This window comes from Lepidochelys kempii, chromosome 6 (assembly GCF_965140265.1).
Source record: "Lepidochelys kempii isolate rLepKem1 chromosome 6, rLepKem1.hap2, whole genome shotgun sequence".
In the NCBI taxonomy this organism is placed as follows: domain Eukaryota; kingdom Metazoa; phylum Chordata; order Testudines; family Cheloniidae; genus Lepidochelys; species Lepidochelys kempii.
Window position 1 is genome coordinate 128,343,485 of NC_133261.1, and position 20,522 is coordinate 128,364,006.

Consider the following 20,522-nt stretch of genomic DNA (forward strand, 5'->3'; position numbering starts at 1 on the left):
CAAACTTTTGAATCTCTCTTGTTGTAGACTTCATTTATTAAAGTTTAGTTCTACTCTGAAAAGTTAGCTATGTAAAAAATGGTGGCACCTTACCCCCCATATCTACTCCCTTTATGTATTCAGAGTTCTACCTGGTCACCTTTAGCCTTTAGTATCTGCATTTACTGCTCTATTGGCACTGTGGAGGCAAAACAGCTGAGAGGGATAGAGCTGGATACTATTCCTCGTACATTAACAACAGAAATGTTTACTGAATTCCAATCAATTATATTTGTGCAGACCTGTTGGAGTCAGAAGGTGTCACTGAGGCATAATTTGACAATAGTGAGTTTTCCAAGACAAAACAGAAGCCCTAATTTGAACTACAAAACATTTATTATGGGGGGCGGGGGTTGAGAAGGAAACTAGCCAACTTGACACTCAGATGTATAGAGCTAGCAGATAAATTTTACTTTCAAACTACGCAAGTTTGATATGGAAATCGTTGAGTCACAAACATTTAATCCCCTGATGCTATTTTTAGTGTCATTTTTCTTAGCAGAACAGCATTTCCAACGTTCAGATCAGTGTAGCTGTAGCAATAGCTGAATTAAGTTCACTTCATTGCATGTGTAAATGGAAGAGGGATAGCTATCCCTTACTCAACCTTCCTCCCCATAGCCTTAGGAAAAGGAAAGTAAGTTGCTATTCCTTTACTCATTCATACTTGTTCCATGTGACCAAGTGTCAGTAAGTGACCAGGAAGCTCTAAATAAAGAGACCACAGAAACAGTGAGGGAATAAAAGCCTGTTGCTTTTGGAACATTGTAGTTTATGGATGGCTTACATTATGAGTAATTTACAAATGTACTTTAGAAGGGAGCTATTAAAGATCAGCAAGGTCTGGGAAGCATTTCTGATCTGTACATATAATAAGATATTATTTATACAGTGAAATGTAGCTTTAGTTAAGTTATTTTGTTATTAGCCTGAATAAGGGCCATATTTTTCTAAGTAAAGAAATAACTGGTACTGCAACATTGACATGCTTAGTCTTCAGTTTAGTAAGTTCGCTTCTTTAAGGTCACAGTAAACAATTTATTTTTTATTTTTTGTAATTTGTGTCAAAGTGCTCATTTGCTTTGAAGGGAACTAGGTTTGGCTCAGTTTCTAGGTATGGGTCTTAAAGTTGCTTCTCCTTTTCCTTTATTTAGAAATGTATGTTAGAAATCTCTGCTTGGAAATATTATTTAAATACAAAATTATGTACCAGCATGTGAAGATGCGTTCTTTAAAAAAAGGTGTGGTGACATTCTTTTATAGCACTGCAAATTACTTCAAAGGGTTTTTAAAAATATTAAGACTGTTGTGCTATAATATGTACAGTTCTAAGAAAGAATTAACAGTAAAGTTCTTATGGTTTGTCTTACGTAGCATTTCTCAAATACGGCCAGTGTGGCCACATACGGCCATCAGGGGCTTTTCTTGTGGCCACAGCCTCCGGGCAGTGATCGGGGTGGCGGCAAAGCAGTGGTCCCACCCCCAGGGCCAACAGCAGGGGTTAGACCTGCCCCTCCCCACCCCCGAGACACATGCTGGAGGAACAGGCAGCTACTGAGTTCCCCACCTTCCTGGGGTGGCAGACAGCAGGCTCTGGCCATGGAGCTCCAACCCCCAGCTGTGGGGCTCCCCTCCGCCCATCGCCTCTGGCCTCCACCAGCCCATCGTGCATTTCCCCCCGTCTCCCAGTTCCCCCCTATCGACCGCCCCATCCAAGGCTTAATTTGTCCCTGGGCTTGCTAGGACTGAGTAAGTCTACTACTGTGAAAAGTGATATTTGTATGTTTGTTAATATCACTTTTCACAGCAGCAGACTTACTAGCTAGCAAATCTTTTTAAAAAAGCAAAAGGAACAACAACAAAAAAGACAAGAACCTTCAGAGCACCTTATTTGTGTTTCTGTTCTGGTCCAGTAAAGAATAGAGACAACTGTACATTATTTTTATTATTGAGTCTTCAAAAAGATTCAATAAATTACAATGATTTGGACATGTATATTTGTTTTTCCTAAAGTTAATTAAGAATTTTAGGAAAAATTGTCACCGTGGCCACCAAAAAATTTGTTGAGAACCCCTGGTCTAACATATCCTCACATCAAACTTAATGGCAGGAAAAATTCTTGTTTGGCTTTCACTTCTTAACTAGTAGTGAGTGCCACTGGTTAAATTTGAAGAAACCATGAAAGCCTGGAAGTTCAGTTTCTTGGGCATACTGTTGATTTTTGAAATGGGATTTTTTTAAAGCATAGGTTTATCCTGAATTCGTTTTACAATATCCACTGATTTTTCATCTTTAAGTCAATCTTTAAAAATGCAAAAGTTTCTTCCTATTAAGGTATAATGTGGGTCTGTTTCTATCCATGCTTCATATTTCCAAAATGTAAAAGGAAATTCCTTCTGTCAGATGGTAGCATTGCGGAATAAAGTTAGCAACTAGCATAAAAAAAGAAGACAAACAGCAGATATGTATTCGATACCAGGCAGACTTGAGGCCTTTTCAGTATCTCTTTCTGGAATAATAATCAGACTCCTATCTATTGAGTATAATATCGTAGTTTACGACAGTGGTTGGGGGTGGCTGTTGAGAAGAAAAACCTAGCAGTTCTGAATAATGCTTTTCTTTCTAGAGATTACTCATTACTAAGGCTAAGATTTTTTCATGGATATTTTTAGTAAAAGTCATGGACAGGTCACAGGCAAAAAAGAAAAATTCACATAAGCCGTGACCTGTCTGTGACTTATTAAAAATATACTTGACAAAATGGGGATCTGCAGGTCCCCACATCACCTGAAGCAGGGCAGCTGTGCAGGGGCTAGGAGCCATTTGCAGCAGCTGGGGGCTGCAGGGTACCCCTGCCACCTGCAGCTCCGGGGGTCCCCTGCCTCCTGTGTCAGCGGGGGGTTGCCCACTGCCCGTGGCGGCTTGGAGCTCTAGGGGCTGCCAGAGGTGCCACGGGTACCCTGCAGCTCCCTGCCCCTGCGGGCAGTGGTGGACCCTACAGCTCCTGCCCACCACAGGCTGAAGTCACGGAGGTCGCTGGAAGTCACGGATTCTGTGACTTCTGCGACCTTCATGACTAAATCATAGTCTTACTCGTTACACCAGTAAAATCCGCTAGTGGGCAAGTATATAGGACCATAGTAGCTGGTTTTAAATGATGCATCCCAAAATAGATGATGGCATGATACAAGGTTAATATTACTAAAATGCACAAGCCTATCTGTATTTATTCATTATGGTCCTATCACAAATATTTAACAGGCAAAAGGTGTGGGGTGAAGTAAACCCTCAGCAGAATATGAAAAATATCATCCTGTTTGAAATGTTTTTGAAAGTGGAACAATGTCTTCTCTGTTTTTCTCTTCTACTCCACTTTCTTTTCTCCCAAAGCTTAATTAACCCCTTCATATTAATTTGAGTATAAGTATGTGATTTCTTCAGTTGCACACCTTTTGTGTGAACACTTCACTTAATTCCTATTTAAGATTATATAAAATGGCCACACTGGGTCAGACCAATGGTCCATCAAGCCCAGTAGCCTGTCTTTCGACAGTGGTCAAATGTTCCAGGATAATGGACAGGCCAATGTGAATTACAGCTTGCAAGAGATTAAGAGCAGACAATTTTTGATTCTGCAAAAGGTGCAAACACATTTTGCATTAAAAATGTAAAAGGAAGAATCCTTTTTTCTCCAATTTCCATGTGTAGACTTTCATCCTGCAAGGACTTAGGCTTGCTTAATTTTAAGCACATGAATGGTCCCATTCAAGTCCTTTAATTTTAATGGGATTTGAAAAGCCATGTTTCTGTAGCAGGCAAAATGTGACAGTGGCGTGTTTCTAAGCTCTTCCTTAGTAAATATTGCTGGCCACAGACTCCCTTTTTCTGTTCTGTGCTCTGGCTATTGCAGCTGTGTGTGAGCTGGTAACTCAAAGCAAAAATCCTTTTGGTAAAAATGCTAATATCTTAGTTTTCAAATATGGTGCTCAACGTCAATAACTTTCAGGCATGACTATAGTTTTACTGTGTTTTCTTTTTAATTTGCAGGAGGTTCTAGGCTATAAAGTAGATTATCATGTCTCTCTTTATATTGTGGCTGTTTTGGAATATATCTCAGCTGACATTTTGAAACTGGCTGGAAATTATGTTTTCAATATACGACACTTTGAAATCTCCCAGCAAGACATTAAAGTGTCTATGTGTGCTGATAAGGTAAGAAATAGTTGATTTGCTATACTGATGTTTAAATGGCTTATCGCTTTATTTAAAAACCTTGTGCTTTAGTTCCCAACTGCATCATGCTGTTATGATTATCATTATTATGACACCTCTTTGTAATGGTAGGTTCTCCACTCTGTCTTTCTAGTTTCATCTTTATTAAATTGTTCAGAAACCTTTTTTGTTGAATTTCAGTTATCTTCATTATCAGGCAAAAGCTTTTGCAAGATGCCTTGTGTTCTTCTGAATCCCTCTTCCTCAAATCCTAACTTGTTTTCCTGCTGCACTAAATTATAAAAACCACAGTATTGGCAATTGATCCTGCCAAAGATTCAAGTTTACTACCTTGTGATTGTTACAGAAAGTGTTGTGTTAAATACAGTTCACTAGTTTTTGAACAAATCGAGACCATTGAGTTTGAATGAGGGATAGAAATCAGACTTGTATAAAAACTTGACTTTCACTCTTTGCTAGGTTTTGATGGATATGTTTGATCAGGATGTTATTGGTTTGGTTTCGCTGTGTGAAGATGAGCCCTCTTCTTCAGGTGAACTCAATTACTATGAGCTAGTGAGAACTGAAATTGCAGAAGAAAGACAGTATCTGCGGGAGTTGAATCTGATAATAAAAGTGTTTCGGGAAGCTTTCCTGTCTAACAGAAAGTTGTTCACACCTTATGTAAGTCCCTTTTTAATTACTGTTTTAATGCTTAAATACTTGCATATCCGTTTTCAACCATAACTTAGCAAATTTACATTGACTGTAGCAGAGTAGGTGAAATTTGGTTTGAAGTATCCTAGTGTATAACAGAAGTGGTGATTGGTGCCTGAAATAAGAGGGAGGCACTGCAGATAGCAGTCTTAGATGAATATTCTCAGACCATTGTTTAAAAAGCAAGGGATTTTTTTGGATGCAAACAATAGTTATAGTGCCAGATGGTCATGTGGGTAGAAAGCCTGATCCTTATGCAATTACACACCTGCACTTTACCAGGCAAGCAGCATAGCAGCAGATGGAGGAGCTGGGGTTCCTAGGAAAGAGAGTGCTAGGAAGAGGGGCTGCAGATGTCCCTCAAAAAGAGGAAGATGTGAAACCTTGGTAATTTACCTTGATTGACAGGGAAAGGGGAAAATTGATTAGGGGGAGGAGAGACATTTGGGGGCTAGGGTGTGGGCAGGGAGAGATGGGATGAATTCCTGAGCATAGGATGGAGTGGGGCAAGTCTGGAGGTAAGTGGAGAAGAAATGGATGTCATTCATAGGTTGGAGTCAAGGGAAGGGTGCTTTCCAGATGATGGGTTGGGGAAGACTGCCCAGATGGGTGTGTTTCTGAGATAAGGGACACTAAAAGCAGGACTTGAAAAAGGAAGCTGCCACTTCCCTCTCTAAGCCCAGCTGGTACTCTGAAAAAGTGACTGCATAGCTTTGATCATACAGTTTTGTTATTGAGACCTGAGCTGGGGGTCGTTTTTAAATTTTCACTTCAGGTTAAGTTCAGAGACAGAAAAGAGCAAGGAGATGGAGGGGAAATAATGACAGCTTTAAACTGCTCCTCCCCTGCTGATTGTGGCCTGTTAGTGTACAGGCTAAAAACGTTAGACCCTATTATCCTACCCAGTGAATAACCCATAGCTTCTCTCACAAGAAACACTGCTCTCGAATGCTGGATTGGATACTGCACCATGCTCTCGGACATTTAAAAGTAAAAATGGTGCCATGTTGGATCAAAGTGAATATACCCAAGCATGATCGCTCAGCCTGAATTGATGCCTAGAACTTTCCTGCCTTTCCCCTCTTTCTGTTGTCTCGTCCCTATTTAGGGTATGTCTACACTGCACACTCCTTATGGCAGCGTGCAGAGCAAAGCACCGCATAGACGTGTAGACAGTGAGGCACTGCTTAGGCGAGTAATGACAGACCCGAATCCTGTGGGTATACCCTACATGACTCTCGATACGCCCAAGCAGTACCTCCTCCGTCTACAGTGCAGTGTCATGCTGCATCCATGCTGCTGGAGCTTTTCCCTGCTGCAGGGAGAGGCTCTGGCATGATGGAGGCAGCACAAAAATGCTCCAGCAGTGGGGAGAGGCTCTGCCAGGGTGGATGCAGCCTGTTTTCACTGCAACATGTAAGCTACGTGTGCCCTACACCCTGCTGCCAGTGTAGACAGGGCTTAGATAGCTCAAACTTTATTTGAAACACTTGGAGGTCTGCAAAAGAGTAAAGGAAATGGTAACAAATATTACTAAAGCATAGTTTTTGTTTTCTCAGGATATCGACATGATCTTTAGCAACATTTCAGATATTCATGAATTGACTGTGAAGCTCTTGGGGTTGATTGAGGATACTGTTGAAATGACAGATGAAAGTAGTCCTCATCCTTTGGCTGGCAGCTGCTTTGAAGATCTGGCAGAGGTGAGTTTCTAAAATCACTTCATAGGAATATTTTGTATTTTCATATTAAGCTAGTGTCCATGATTCTGTATCTCTGTGGAATGGACAATAGAGGGCATGTTCTGCTCCTCCAAAAAAAAAAGCTTTTATGAGGTTCTGAACAGAGAATGATGATAGGGCAGTCACACAGAGCAATCTAGATTGCTTGGTAAGATGGGCCCATTCAAACAAGCCTTTTTAAGACCAACAGATACAAGGTCATGCATCCAGAAACAAAGAATGCAGGCCATGTGTATATAATGGAGGGCTGTGTCTTGGAAAGCTGTGAATCTGAAAATGATTTAAGGGTCATAGTGGACAAGCAGCTCACCATGAGCTCCAAGTGTAATGATGTGACAAAAAGGGCTAATGCAATCCTTGGATGTGTAAACAAGTGAGTAGGAGTAAGGAGGTGATTTTACCTGTATATACAGCATTGAGGAGATGGATACTAGAATACTGCATCCAGTTCTGTTGTCAAAATTTTAAACAGGAGGTTATCTTAAGTATTTCCATTATAAAAGCCCTATAATTTGCTCATAAAGTTAAATCACGTTTTGGGCTGGTCTGTTTTCAAAGGTAAATTTTCTTCTGCAAAAATGGGGTAACATTTTTGAGATGAAGGGAATAGAGAGGAAACAAGCTTTTCCATTTAAAAAGAAAAGGAGTACTTGTGTCACCTTAGAGACTAACCAATTTATTTGAGCATAAGCTTTCATGAGCTACAGCTCACTTCATTGGATGCACGAAAGCTTATGCTCTAATAAATTGGTTAGTCTCTAAGGTGCCACAAGTACTCCTTTCCTTTTTGCGAATACAGAGTAACACGGACGTTACTCTGAAACCTTTCCATTTAAAGTTTGTCTTTTTTCTGTGGATCTAATATCTTGGTGGTTTGGTATGGAAAGTTTCTAGACAGGTGGCATTTTAGTATCCTGGTGAAAACCTCTTTTTGATTTTTGGCCACATAATTTTAAAATAATTACAGTACATGTAATATTTTCAAATAGTCTAAAGCAAAAAAGGGCTGAAATATGCATGCATGAGTGTGGAACTTAAATTGGTCATTTCTGTCTCGTGGATATTGAATAAAACACGCCTTCAGAGCATGTATGTAATGGTGTAAAACTCTGCTGCGTATTCTCGGTACACAAGCTGCAAATTCTCATAACTATGTCAAATCAAAACCAGTTTTTCCAAAATAACCATGACCATTGTAATGCTGAATGCAGCTTTCAGATATCAATTAGTTTTGTAGTAGCCTGGCTCCAAAAGTGCCTGCAGCTTTTTTACACTTGCATTTTATGATTCTTGTTCAAGTGGTGTTCCCTATATGTATTCCAAACGTGGGTTTTCATGTGTGCTAGAGCCAGACGATTTTTGTAGTGGTGTCCGTTGACCCACATGTCCGTTGTACATAGCCTCATGTCTCAGGTGAGGCTATATTAGTTTGTGTGGGTCAACGTCTCTTCAGTTCCCTCTTACTGCCACATGGTCAGAGTTGGAATCCCTGTTCCTCCCAGTTGTGGTTTCGTTACGAGAGCACTTTCATTCGCTTGTATATAGTTCTTTGTTGTTTTATTGTGAGGTAAAACAGTTAGTTATGTTGATTGTTTTCTTAGCAGAAAACAGTTGAAGGAATTTTGCCCAAACCTTTTAAAAAAAAAAACTTTTGGGCAGAGACCATGAGTGGAAAATGCCTCAGTGAAAATTTCAGAAAATTATGAGCATATCAACACAGAATGTCCTAATGCAGCCTTAACTAGAGCAGTCATAACCAGACAGTAAGTATAGAAACACATCTTCCAATATGTTTGTGTGGATCCCACTGTCGTAGGTGCTCGTATGCCTCCTGCACGTGAGACTGGATTCTTTTGAATAGCAGTGTCTGTCTGGGCCTTGTGCAATGGCAGAAAGGGCAGAGCAACCACGGCCCTCCTTCAGTTGGCTTTTACCACCCATGACAGTGAGATGGAACCCAGCCACTTTCTGACCAGCTACTTCTACAAGGCTTCAAACTCACCCTTTCTTGGATAGTGTAGTGAAGAGAAAGGTCTTCATCACTCTTCCCCCTTGTTTCCTTTAATTTGGACATTCCAATAAAAAAAAATAGAGAGGAGACCCTGGTGTACCTCTAGAAGCGGGGGAAGGTATTTTGCACCCACATGACAGACTCTAAACCAGTTGTTTTCAACCAATGATCCATGGACTCCTGGGGGTCTACAGACTAAGATTTCCAAAGGGATCTGCACCCCCAATTTGAAATTTTTTAGTGGCTCACAAATGAAAAAGGATAGAAAACCACTGCTCTAAACCATCAGGGTTCAAACCCTGCCCATCATATGATGGTCTCATCCTCCCTACTGACAGAAGATTGACCTAGTTCTTGCCTGTTCTCCCTGGGAGAGAGCCATATCCCAAGGTCCTTGGCATACCAGTTGTTTTCCTCTAGAATCTGTAACTGTAGGGACTCATGGGTCAAGTTACATCTGCTTGAGTGATCCATGTGGGTCACCTCAGACCCAGAGGAAGTGACAGCTACCAAAGTGGAACTGAAAGAGTCAGCATTAGCCACCACACTCCAAGAGCAGTTAGTGAAAAAGGCAACTAAGAGGACACTGTCAAAACTGGCACCATCAGCTTTGATGCCCTCAACACCAGCGACCTCAGTGCTGACAGCTTCAACATCGGAACCTGTGCCCCAGGAACAGAAGGACAACACTGAGACAATCCTGCATAGAGTGTGCACTCCAAGCAACACATGGGATCATCCCACAAGGAGACTGTGAAACTTAATTCCAAGGAGAGAGCCCCCAAGTCTGCCAAGGTGGGAATGGCACATGGTGAAGGACCTTGGCACCAACTCAGAACCCATATCGATATCCGCGACCAAACTGAGATGCCCCACTGGGTGGCAAACTCTCACACCTTATTCTTGAAATATAATTTCCTTACCTGAGAGAGGGTCTCTCCCTTCTTGTCAAAGATCCACCCAGCTCATAGGAAGTACTTGAGATTCGCAGTGAGACCAAATCACTGCCAGCACAAGGTACTATTATTCAAACGCTCCACAGCACTGAGAGTCTTTACCACCTGGCTAGCTGAGGTTGCAGTGTACCTGAGGAGGCAGGGCATCCATGTCTTCGCTTACCTGGATAACTGGCTGGTCAAAGGCAGATCCCAGCAAGAGACTGCAATGAACCTAGAATATTCTCCCTTCCTGTTTGCCCGGGGGTCCTCCTAGTGAACTGTGATGCAGAGGATAGAGTCCATTGAAGTTACAACAGACTCCAGGTCAGAGTGGGCATACTTATCAGAGTTCAAGTTCCTGTCATTGCAATTACTATTACTTGAGATAAGATCAGACTACAGTGGTTACAGACTTGCCTTGGATTGTTCAACCATATGCCAGCATGGCATGTATGTGATGGTGCTTCCAGACTTCACCTGAGGCTGCTGCTACTTTGGGTCAAGTTCATCTATTCCCCTCCAAGACATCGGATGGACAGTAAGGTCTTGGGGCCACCTCATATTGTTGCAGAGTTGACATGGTGCTAGACTCCAAAAAATTAAGCAGTGGGGGTACCGTTTTTGTTCCTCCTACTCAACAAAGACTTCTGTCGCAGATGCATCAGGCAAATGTTGTGGAGCCCACCTGGACTACCTGCAAATGCAAGGGATCTGGTTCCTGGAGAACATGGGAGTTCCCATAAACATCCTGGAACTCAGGGCCATAAGGCTGGCCTGGGTGGTGTTCTGGCCTGTCCTCTGAAATTTCACAGTGTAGAACCTGATGGATGCCACATCTGTGATTCACTGCAGAAACAAGGAAATGTATGCTTCTCACCACTCTGCCTGGAGGCCATCAAATTCTAGATATGGTGCTAGCAACGAGTAACCCCAGTGGCTCTTCACTTCCCAGGAGTCAGCATTGACCTAGAGACTTTATAAGAAAATAACCATGCCAGTCATGAATGGTCACTGCAGAGAGATGTTGTAGTACCAGTATTCCATCATTGGGGGGTTCCTGTATTAGACCTGTTCACCACCAAGGGCAGTGCCCACTCTCATCTCTGTTCCAGGCTCATTGCCCAGCACCTTCCTACCGCAGTGGAACCCAAGGCCTCCTTTATGTCTTTCCACCTGTTCCCACATCTTCCAAGGTAATTTCCAAATCCAAGAGTCACAGCCACGATGCTTCTCATAGCACCATATTGGCTGCAACAGTTTTGAATGACAGATCTGCTATAGGTGTCCATTCAGCCACTGAACCGGCTCCCATAGTTCCTGGACCTGATTTTGCAGCACCATGGCCAGATAGTTCATCTGGACCGTAAGTCTCTGCACCTGACAGCCTGGATGTTGGCTGGCTAAGTACCGCGGTCAGGGACTGCCCTAAATAACTCCAGGAGATGCGGTTACGGAGTAGAAACCCAACAACCAGGAGGACTTAATTGTCAACTTGGAAAAGGTTCTTGATCTTGGTGGCCTGACAAGGCTTGGCTTCTATGCAAGTACCATAGATTTTTGAATACTGCTGCATCTGAAACACTCTGGTCTTTTGTTCAGCTCCACTGAGGTCCATCCAGTTCTGATCTCAGTTTGCCATCTGCCTGTATGTTTGTGCTCCATCTTCTCTCACCGAGCAGTATTGAAGCTCCTCAAGGATGTGATGTATATTTACCCACTGGTCAAAGAGATGACTCCTACCTCAGAACTCCGTGTCATCCTGTCGAGACTCGGACTCAAAAGAGAGCTCTTTCTGAAGACCGTTTTCCTAGCTGCAAGCACTTTGGCCAGGAGAGTGAGTGAGCCCCAAACACTTAGGGCTGATCTTCCTTACATGAGATTTCATAGGGAATCAGGTCTTGCAACGTGTGAGGCACATGAGCACCTACAGTGGGATCCACGCCGACATCAGCTCAGAGAACCAAAGTTACTGTGAGGGTAAGTAATCATTGTTTTCATACATGTTAGAGAAGCCTTTTCAAAACATGACTTGGTGGTGGGATCACTACTGGACTGTAAATAAGAATTTGCCTCTTGACTGCCACCATTTCATTAAAATTTGTGTGAATGACAAATATGGTGATGCCGAGCAATGCTCACAAAAGATTTGTGCATGTATTAAAATATACATTAATGAATTATGGGATATGCTGAGTTATATTATTTTTGAGTAAACTGAAAGTTTATTGAAAAATCACATTAACACATCAGATCTCAATAAACAAATGGTACAGCTGAGCACAAAAGATGTCCTACATCCTTTTTCTGTATATACATAATTATTTCCTCCTTCCTTTAGGAACAAGCCTTTGATCCATATGAAACTTTGTCCCAGGATATTCTTTCTCCACGGTTTCATGAGCATTTTAATAACTTGATGGCTAAACCAGCTGTTGCGCTACATTTTCAGGTAAGTATGAAATCTCACTCAAGAAATACCACATTTCTTTTATAAGATCCATTCTATATTCCTGTTCCCAATCACTCTTTGGGGTTGAGGGAAATCCTAGTGGTATCCTGGATCATGATTCCTCCTCAGATTAAAGTATTTGGGCTGTGCCTCTCTTCTTGCAAATAATGGAGGCAGCTCAGACATGTCCGTGGGTCTTGGTCACTTCCCTTCAGCCCTCGTACTAGATTCTTTGCCTCCAGCAAAGCGGTGACTTGGCATTCCTGCCCTTTCCATTGCCATCCCCGTTTTTAATACCAAGCCAATGAACAATGTTCTCTCTCTCTCTCCTTCCCCACCTACACCTTGTCCTTCATCCAATGGTTGACTTTTTTCAGGGATTCATTTCTTAACAGGACCACCCACTGAGCTCCTTCCCTTGTTTATTTTCCCCTTCCCCTCCCAGCATGGCAGATCCTGCTAAACAGTGCCTACAAATGGCTAAGAGTTCTTCATCTGGAAGGAGACTCAAAGGAGCCACAGAAGGAGAGCTCTGCCACAGTTGCTCCTATCCCACAGACCCTGCTTGGGCAAGGACTCAGTTTGGACAGCTTGATAGGGTCTTTATGTCCCATCGTGCCAGCTGAGACTCCTCCCGAGACATCTCTTCAAGGGTGAGTCAGTCCTCTTCACCTTTTGGGACTCAATAAACAAGACCATCATCCTGCACCTGATTCCTTGGTCAGTGCAGTAAACCCCTTCCCCGCCCTTCCTCCCCCCATCAAAAAATCCCCAAAACCAAAACAAAACAAACCCATGGCCGGTCCACTTCTGTAGGGAAAAGCTCTGGAGTCTTATCCCAGATACTCAGGTGGATACTGAGTCACTTGGGAAGGAAGCTGGCATCCTCTCTTGACGCTCCCTCCCAATAGGAAGAGTTGGACTGTGTTTGGGATGTTCCTTAGCATTTTGTCTCCGAGCAAATTGGAGTGAAGGCAGAAGAGGTATGGCCAAGCCTTGAAGTCCCATGGACAACCATGAGCTGCCTCTGGCAATTACAGAAAGAGAGGTCCAGTCTAGATGTCTTAGACTGACAGATTATTTCCAGAAAGTAAAACACTGGATAAATAAGTTTCCATTCCACAGTTACTTCATTTTAAGTGTGTCCATGATTTCTCTCTGCTTTCTTTCTGATCCATGCTTCAAGAAGTCATGTTCCTTTCCCAGGATCCCTTGGAAATTCTTTCTCCTCTTCTTGCCTTCTGAGTTACTGCGTTAGTTAACTGATCAAAAAGTGAAACAGTTTTAGAATCATTTTGGTTGACTAAATAAATGTGAATCCCAAAGTTATTACTAATAGTATTATCCCGTGTATTTAATAAGATCTCCTAATTTCTTTGGCGCGTCGGAGGGGTAGATTAAGGCAGAATCTAAATATCTGGGCCTATGGATCTGCCAAGGATCTGGAGGGAAAGACACAGTGCACTTTGAGATCTGGAGAGCAGGAGGTAGCATTAACAGAAGAGAGATGTGAGTGCCACAAACCCTCTTGCGGGGTGGTAGGAGGTGGGGTACTAGAATTTCTTGTGGGGTGCACTTTGGTCAGATTGTCTCTGGGTCCCAGGTAGTCTTTTTAAGCTTCCGTTGCATTCCAGCACCAAATTCTGCAGGAAATTGAAATTTCTTTTGTTACTCCTAGTAAAATATCCATTAAAGAAGTGGGTTTGAGCGTATCTGACTGATCATAATGTTTTTCAAGCTTTATGCTTTAATACTCTAACTTCCCAGACATGACTGTGTGATTTAGGATTATGTCTGCTTAGTCATGAATACGGGTTCACTGTAGAATTCTGCATGTTCTTAATTTTTGGCTCTTTGAGCTAGTGCTAATTAATAAGAAAAGGAAATGCATAACTAGTCTTTTGTGTAGATATTAAAACCAGGTGACACAGGCTTTCCTGAGGAATATTTTGTTAATGCAATGGAAATCTTGATTGAGGAAAAACTTAAGTTTTGTGGCTAGTACTGAAGACATTGCAGAAGTATGAGGTCTGTTAAGGATAAAGGTCCACATGGCTTTGTGTGACCTGAGAGCTGTTTGTAAATTGTTTTGTAGTGAACTTGTTCCAGCACATTGTTTGTTGATTTGTTGTTTCTGGTGAAAATAGAGGTAATCACAGTGAAACTGATAAGTTGTCTATTTTAATGAGGTTGCCACTGCAGATTCTCACCGAGGGAGTTGAGGATGGTGTATCTTGCAAGCCATGGGTGAATTTTTAGTAGCAAACTGGGAGTATGTGTGCACTACCCTCTGATATGTCCCGCTTTTAAAAAAGCGTGCTTCCAGTATTTGCAATGCCCTCTGCCTCCTGGCTCACCATCCCACCACACCGTACTCATTCAAGCCCTTCTAAAGATTCACTATATCTATATTTCTCACAAACAAATTAATAAAACTCTTGAAAAACCTCTCAACTTCTTCCCTCTTTTTTTTGACTTATATGTGGTAATAATGCCGCTTTTTTTCTTTTCAGTCTATTGCTGAAGGTTTTAAAGAAGCTATACAATATGTCCTTCCACGACTTATGCTGATCCCAGTTTATCATTGTTTGCACTATTTTGAATTATTGCAGGTAAGACACTAGTGCAGTTTCATTTAAAGCTTGAGTAATTTTAGTTTAACTAGGGAATTAATTTTTATTTACTGTGCATGAAGATAGGATGTGAATATAGTTAAGCATAAATTTTACAGCAGTGATTGCATGGTTAGAAAGTAAACAGATTGTAACAATCTATTATCAATATTAAATCATGCAAAATTCAAACTATTCCAGGCCTCAAAGCCTCCATAAATCTTTGATTATTGCTTGTGTGCTGTGGCATGTTAAACCTTTATAGTAGGTCTGTTTTTTTATTAAATTGAACTGGCATTTAAGTGAAATTTACATCAATTTGACAGTGTGCATTGCTTTTAATTCTTTGTTTACTTCTATTTCATACATTTTCCTAATCAGTAATAGATGGTTCAACTCAATATCCGGGCCTCTCAGCTCAAGGCAAGCAAATCCATCTTATAATTTTTGGAAAACTTGTATTTCACACTCAGCAAAATCAGAATCATCTATTTTGACTATTCAGTAGTTGCTTTGGGTTCCAAGTGGACAAGACCAAGAAATAAAGTAGAATCTTTGAAAGCCTGGCACATTTTCTCCATAATGAGGATAGAAGAAAACATCCACAGCACTCCTTTAAAAAAAAATAAGTAAATTTGGAGAGGCTCTAATAGTTTGTATCTTAAAAAGTGAGGGCATTTGCAAGGATTTGTGGAATCCTGATTTAGTAGGTTGTTAAATTATATTCCTGTAGCATTTTGTTTTCAATAGTTTTGTTACCAAGAGCAAGATTGCGTAGGCTGAGAACTGATGTGGATTTATAAATAATTCTACGTATTGGGAAATCAAGAGAAACAAACTATACAATAAGCAATCTGCAGGTATGACCAAAGATTACCTGTGTGTCTAGTGCTGCTTTTATGCCTTGGCAAGGTAGTCCACACAGCAGCATATGTTTTTGTAGGTAGCCCTGTTCATCGCACCTGATAAATAGCATAATAATAGTTGTGCATACCTCCGTTTGTCTGTATTTGTTTGCTCTGAGTTGAGTTAATGGAGACAGGGACGGGACCCAGGCGGGATAGACGGTCCATCAAAAAGCAGAAATACAACTCTTGTTGTGAGTATGAGATAAGCATAAATGTGTAAAAAAGAACAGAAATCAGAGTAACAGCCGTGTTAGTCTGTATTCGCAAAAAGAAAAGGAGTACTAGTGGCACCTTAGAGACTAAATAAATTGGTTAGTCTCTAAGGTGCCACTAGTACTCCTTTTAAAGAACAGAAATGTAACTAAGGACAATGCGCTATCTTGGCTACAGGGAGTGATCTTGGGACACTTGTAGCCTCAGAGACTTTTAATGATTGCAGACCGTGTGCCAAAAATGTTTGCCCATATTTGGGGTAGCGGATGTGGTGCTAAGAAATAGATTTGTAACACATACATGAACAAGTGGATAATTGATTAAACTATAAATATTTCATTTAAATGAATGAAGTGACATTGGGTTATTTCTTAAATTTTATTATTGTATGACTGCTAAGAATTTTTTAATTCAACGCACAATAAAAAAAATTACATTACCTAAATGTATTGTGTGCATATTGCAGTGGTATGGGGCTTACCTCAGCGTACGGTCAGTTTGTATTGTCATGCAACTAGTACAGCCTTTAAGTTCTATATTGCTAGCTGCTCGTTGTGTACAGTTCCAAGGATGTACTTAATATGTGTGGGAAGAAATAACAAACTTTGCAACCTAAAATGTGTATCGCATTGTAGCACTCAGACAAGTTAAAATCTACTTAACAGTGAAAAAACTGAATGGAGACTCAGGTTAACAATATTGGGTTTTTCACGTCTTTAATTCTGTTAATGTTAACATTTGCAAACGCTAGTTTAATTTTCACTCTTTATGCTGTGTACTTTTTGCAGTTCAGTCAACTTGTATAACAAAAACATAATTGGTTTTACTTAGTCTCATGTTTTAGCACAGGGCTATAATGTTTGGGTTGCCAACAGCCTCGAGTAATGTTTAAATCCAAGTGGTTTCCTTGTATTTTTAATCTGTGAAAATATTTCTGCTGTTACTAAGTTTTGAAACAACATTTTTAACCACCTAAATTTTGATTCCAAACACCTGGGCTTTGTTGTGGTTAGAAGATGTACTGTAATTAAGGTGATTTACACTTTGGATGCCTTCATGAAGTTTATAATTTTATTGAGTGAGACTTAAAAGGTAAACAAAATACAGATCATTCTTGATTCTTGGAGTAGCCTGACTTACTTTAGTTGTTAGTTCAGAAGACTTAAGTCTTCATACCAGTAGCCTCATTCGGCTCTACTTTTGCAGTTCTTTTGCCAGCCCTTGGTATGGGGTCAGCGCTAACAGATGTATAAATACAGCATTTGTTTCAAAGAAAAATAACCATAGGGAGAACTTAATCATTGACCGCTGTTCTTTCCCTCACAGCAAAATACATTTTTTTAAATGTGACAATTCTCTGACGTTTTTTGTAGTACTTTTATTTAAAGTGTGAATATCTTAACCAATTTAGTGGCCTGTGTGATGCAGGAGGTAAAACTGATTATCTGAATGTTCTCTTGAAGTCAGTGGAAGTACTCACAGTGCTTAAGGCTAAGTACAAACATAAATCTCTGCAAGAGTAGGGCCTTACAGTGTTTAGACAGTTTTCAGCTGCAGGATCTAGTGTTTAATTTAGTGTGTTGTTTTCACTTTGGTGTTCTGTGCATTTGAGGATTACATGCTTTATTTACAAACTTGCTAGATCTTATTTGTTTCATGATTCTAGAAGACTTGTTGCTATTTATATTCCAAAATGCAAAACAGAGAAGGTACTTAAATCTTTTTAGATACGCTCAGTCTTGTCTTTCTAATCTCATAAGAGACTTTTTGTCTGTAGAGACTTTCAACACACCAATAACTCCTGTTAATGCTAGTGGGAACTACATATGCACATCCTCTCATGAATGGAAGAACAGACTGTTGGGTATCATTAACTGTCTTTTACCTTTAAGTGTAGAAGCTTGTAAATAACTGCAGAAATATTTTGCTGTGTTTTTTCTTAAGTTTACATAAAATGATCTTGTTTAATTTATAACTTTAAAATGGATGAAGCCGCAAGATGATACCTTGGCAATACTTTGGCAAATTTGTTCTTGATTATAGGAAAAATCCAAAGCTTATTTACTAAGTGTGATGTATGTTGATTTACATGCAAAGATGAACAGAGTACAAGGCTTTGGGGCAGAGTTCTAGCTCAGCTACAGTGATTGCCTCAAAAAAAAATCAGCAATTACCCAGTTATTTGTCCTTGTAAGTATAGGTAGGGAAACACTGAAATCTTGAATACCATTGTATAGTAAATGTTCAAAAAAACCCTAGATAAATTCATGGAGGATAGGTCCATCAATGGCTATTAGCCAAGATTGGCAGGGATGGTGTCCCTCACCTCTGTTTGCCAGAAGCTGGGACTGAGCGATGGGGGGAGGGATAGCTCAGTGGTTTGAGCATTGGTCTGCTAAACCCAGGGTTGTGAGTTCAATCCTTGAGGGGGCCATTTAGGGATCTGAGGCAAAAATTGGGGATTGGTTCTGCTTTGAGCAGGGAATTGGACTATATGACCTCCTGAGGTCCCTTCCAACCCTGATAGTCTATGATGGATCACTTGATTGCCTGTTCTGTTCATTCTCTGTGAAGCACCTGGCATTGGCACTGTCGGAAGACAGGATACTGGGCTAGATGGACCTTTGGTCTGACCCAGTATGGCTGTTCTTCTGGGAAATGTGTTTTTAATGGTGACAATGAATAATTTCAGGTTAAAATTTGAACTTCATATTACATTGTGAAAACTTCTGCTCAGTGGTTTTAAAAAAAATCCCCAGTGTTGGTGTGTATTAAGAAAGGTACAGAGAACAATACTTACAATATGTTAATGCCATTGCATAAGTTGTTGGTATTCCTTCTCCTTGAATGCTATGTTCAGCTGTAGTAACTTCATCTCAGAAAGAATGTAGGTGAAATGGAAACAGTCTAGACAAGTACAGCAAAACACTTAGAGGCATGAAAGAGAGGTTTCATGTTTCTGAAGGCATGAAGAGAGGTTAAAAAGAGTAGGACTACTTAACCTCGAGAGGAGAAGATAAAAGCAACTGAATAATGGTATATAAAACAACAAATGCTCCAGAGAAGGTCAGTCAGACACTCCTCTTTATCCTTTCATCTGCGTGCAGATCTGGTCACCCCATCTCAAAAAAGACATATTGGAATTGGAAAAGGTTCAGAAAAGGGCAACAAAAATGGTTAGGGGTATGGACCAGCTGCCATGTGAGGAGAGATTAATAAGACTGGGACTTTTCAGCTTGGAAAAAAGACTAAGGGGGGATATGATAGAGGTCTGTAAAATCATGACTGGTGGGGAGAAGGTAAATAAGGAAGTGTTGTTTACTCATAACACAAGAACTAGGTCACCAACTGAAATTAATAGGCAGCAGGTTTAAAACAAACAAGAGGAAGTATTTCTTCACACAACACAGTCAATCTGTGGAACTCTTTGCCAAGACTATAACAGGGTTAAAAAAAAACTGGATAAGTTCATGGAGGATAGGTCCGTCACTGGCTATTAGCCAGGGATGCAAAGCCATGCTCTGAAGTGTCTATATCTTCTGTTTGTCAGAAGCTGGGAATGGGCGAAGGGATTGATCACTTGATGATTACCTGTTCTGTTCATTCCCTCTGAAGCACCTGGCATTGGCCACTGTTGGAAGACGGGATACTGGGCTAGATGGATCATTGCTCTGACCCAATGTGGCCGTTCTTATGCTTATATAATACGAGAGCTAGGAGACAACAACAAAATAAGTAGGTGATAAATTCAAAAGTGCTAAAAGGAAATCCCTTCTAACATAATTGTCTAATTACCCTGTGAAATTCACTATCGTAAGGTGTTTGTGAGTCAAAGAGCTTATTAGGATTCAGAAAAGGAATGGGCACTTCTATGAACAACAAGCATATCCACAGTTCCATGAAGATAAAATATAAGGGATGTTAAGCCTTATGCTTCAGGATATAAGGCAACCATTTAACTGACTGAGGTGAGGAGAGAACTTCCCCTGTGGCATATTTGTACATAATTTCCTGTAATAGGAATTTTACATCTTATTCTAACGTATCTGGTACTGACCATTGTACTAGATAAGCCATTGCTGTGTTTCTGTTTTGGTGTGATCCGTGTGCTGTGAACTCTGCAGTGGGATATAAATCTACCCATGTTCCCTGGCAGATCTAAAGACTGCAGGGCAGCCTGTCTGTGGTTGATGTTTCAGCCTGTGGACTAGAATAGCAATGTTTGTATTTCCGTGTACTCCATTTTCATGCAGAGGTTTTGGGCTGCTGCATTCTTTAAGCTGCAGAACCCCCTGCACTGTTGTGCACAAGCCCACCCATACAGCCATTCCACTCAGGACCCCCCTCAAAAGATACTACAGGCTTGTCATAGAGGTTCTAAGAGAAGGAATGATGATAATAATAAAGGTGTTTGATCTTGCAGTAATGCTGAGAAACACAGGTAGCCAAGTATAGTCTGCATATGAATTCTGCAACTAGTTATCAATCTTAGAATATTCTGTGTTTCAAAATAATGTGATTAACTTTTGTAATTATTGAAAAACTCTACTATCAGATGCACATTAGATTGATTTCCTTGATAACAAATTCAAGAGGATCATAACCTTTCTCTTGCTTCAAAGACATCTACTATAAATATACTGTTTATCAGATTTCCAGACCAGCTAGATCTATTTCAGGG

The 20,522-nt window shown here is 40.7% G+C and overlaps 1 protein-coding gene across 5 annotated transcripts in view; it reads left to right on the plus strand.

Moving 5' to 3' along the window:
* The window catches only part of SOS2 (SOS Ras/Rho guanine nucleotide exchange factor 2), a 111,347-nt gene that overhangs the window by 35,164 nt on the left and 55,661 nt on the right, over positions 1–20,522 (plus strand). For 3 of the 5 annotated variants that reach the window (XM_073350211.1, XM_073350213.1, XM_073350212.1), the window contains exons 4-8: positions 4,087–4,251; positions 4,732–4,935; positions 6,528–6,671; positions 11,998–12,108; positions 14,622–14,720. In XM_073350211.1, coding sequence (XP_073206312.1) covers positions 4,087–4,251; positions 4,732–4,935; positions 6,528–6,671; positions 11,998–12,108; positions 14,622–14,720 — 723 coding nt within the window. The remainder of the gene's footprint in view (positions 1–4,086; positions 4,252–4,731; positions 4,936–6,527; positions 6,672–11,997; positions 12,109–14,621; positions 14,721–20,522) is intronic. The other 2 variants (XM_073350214.1, XM_073350216.1) reach the window with 2 other exon arrangements.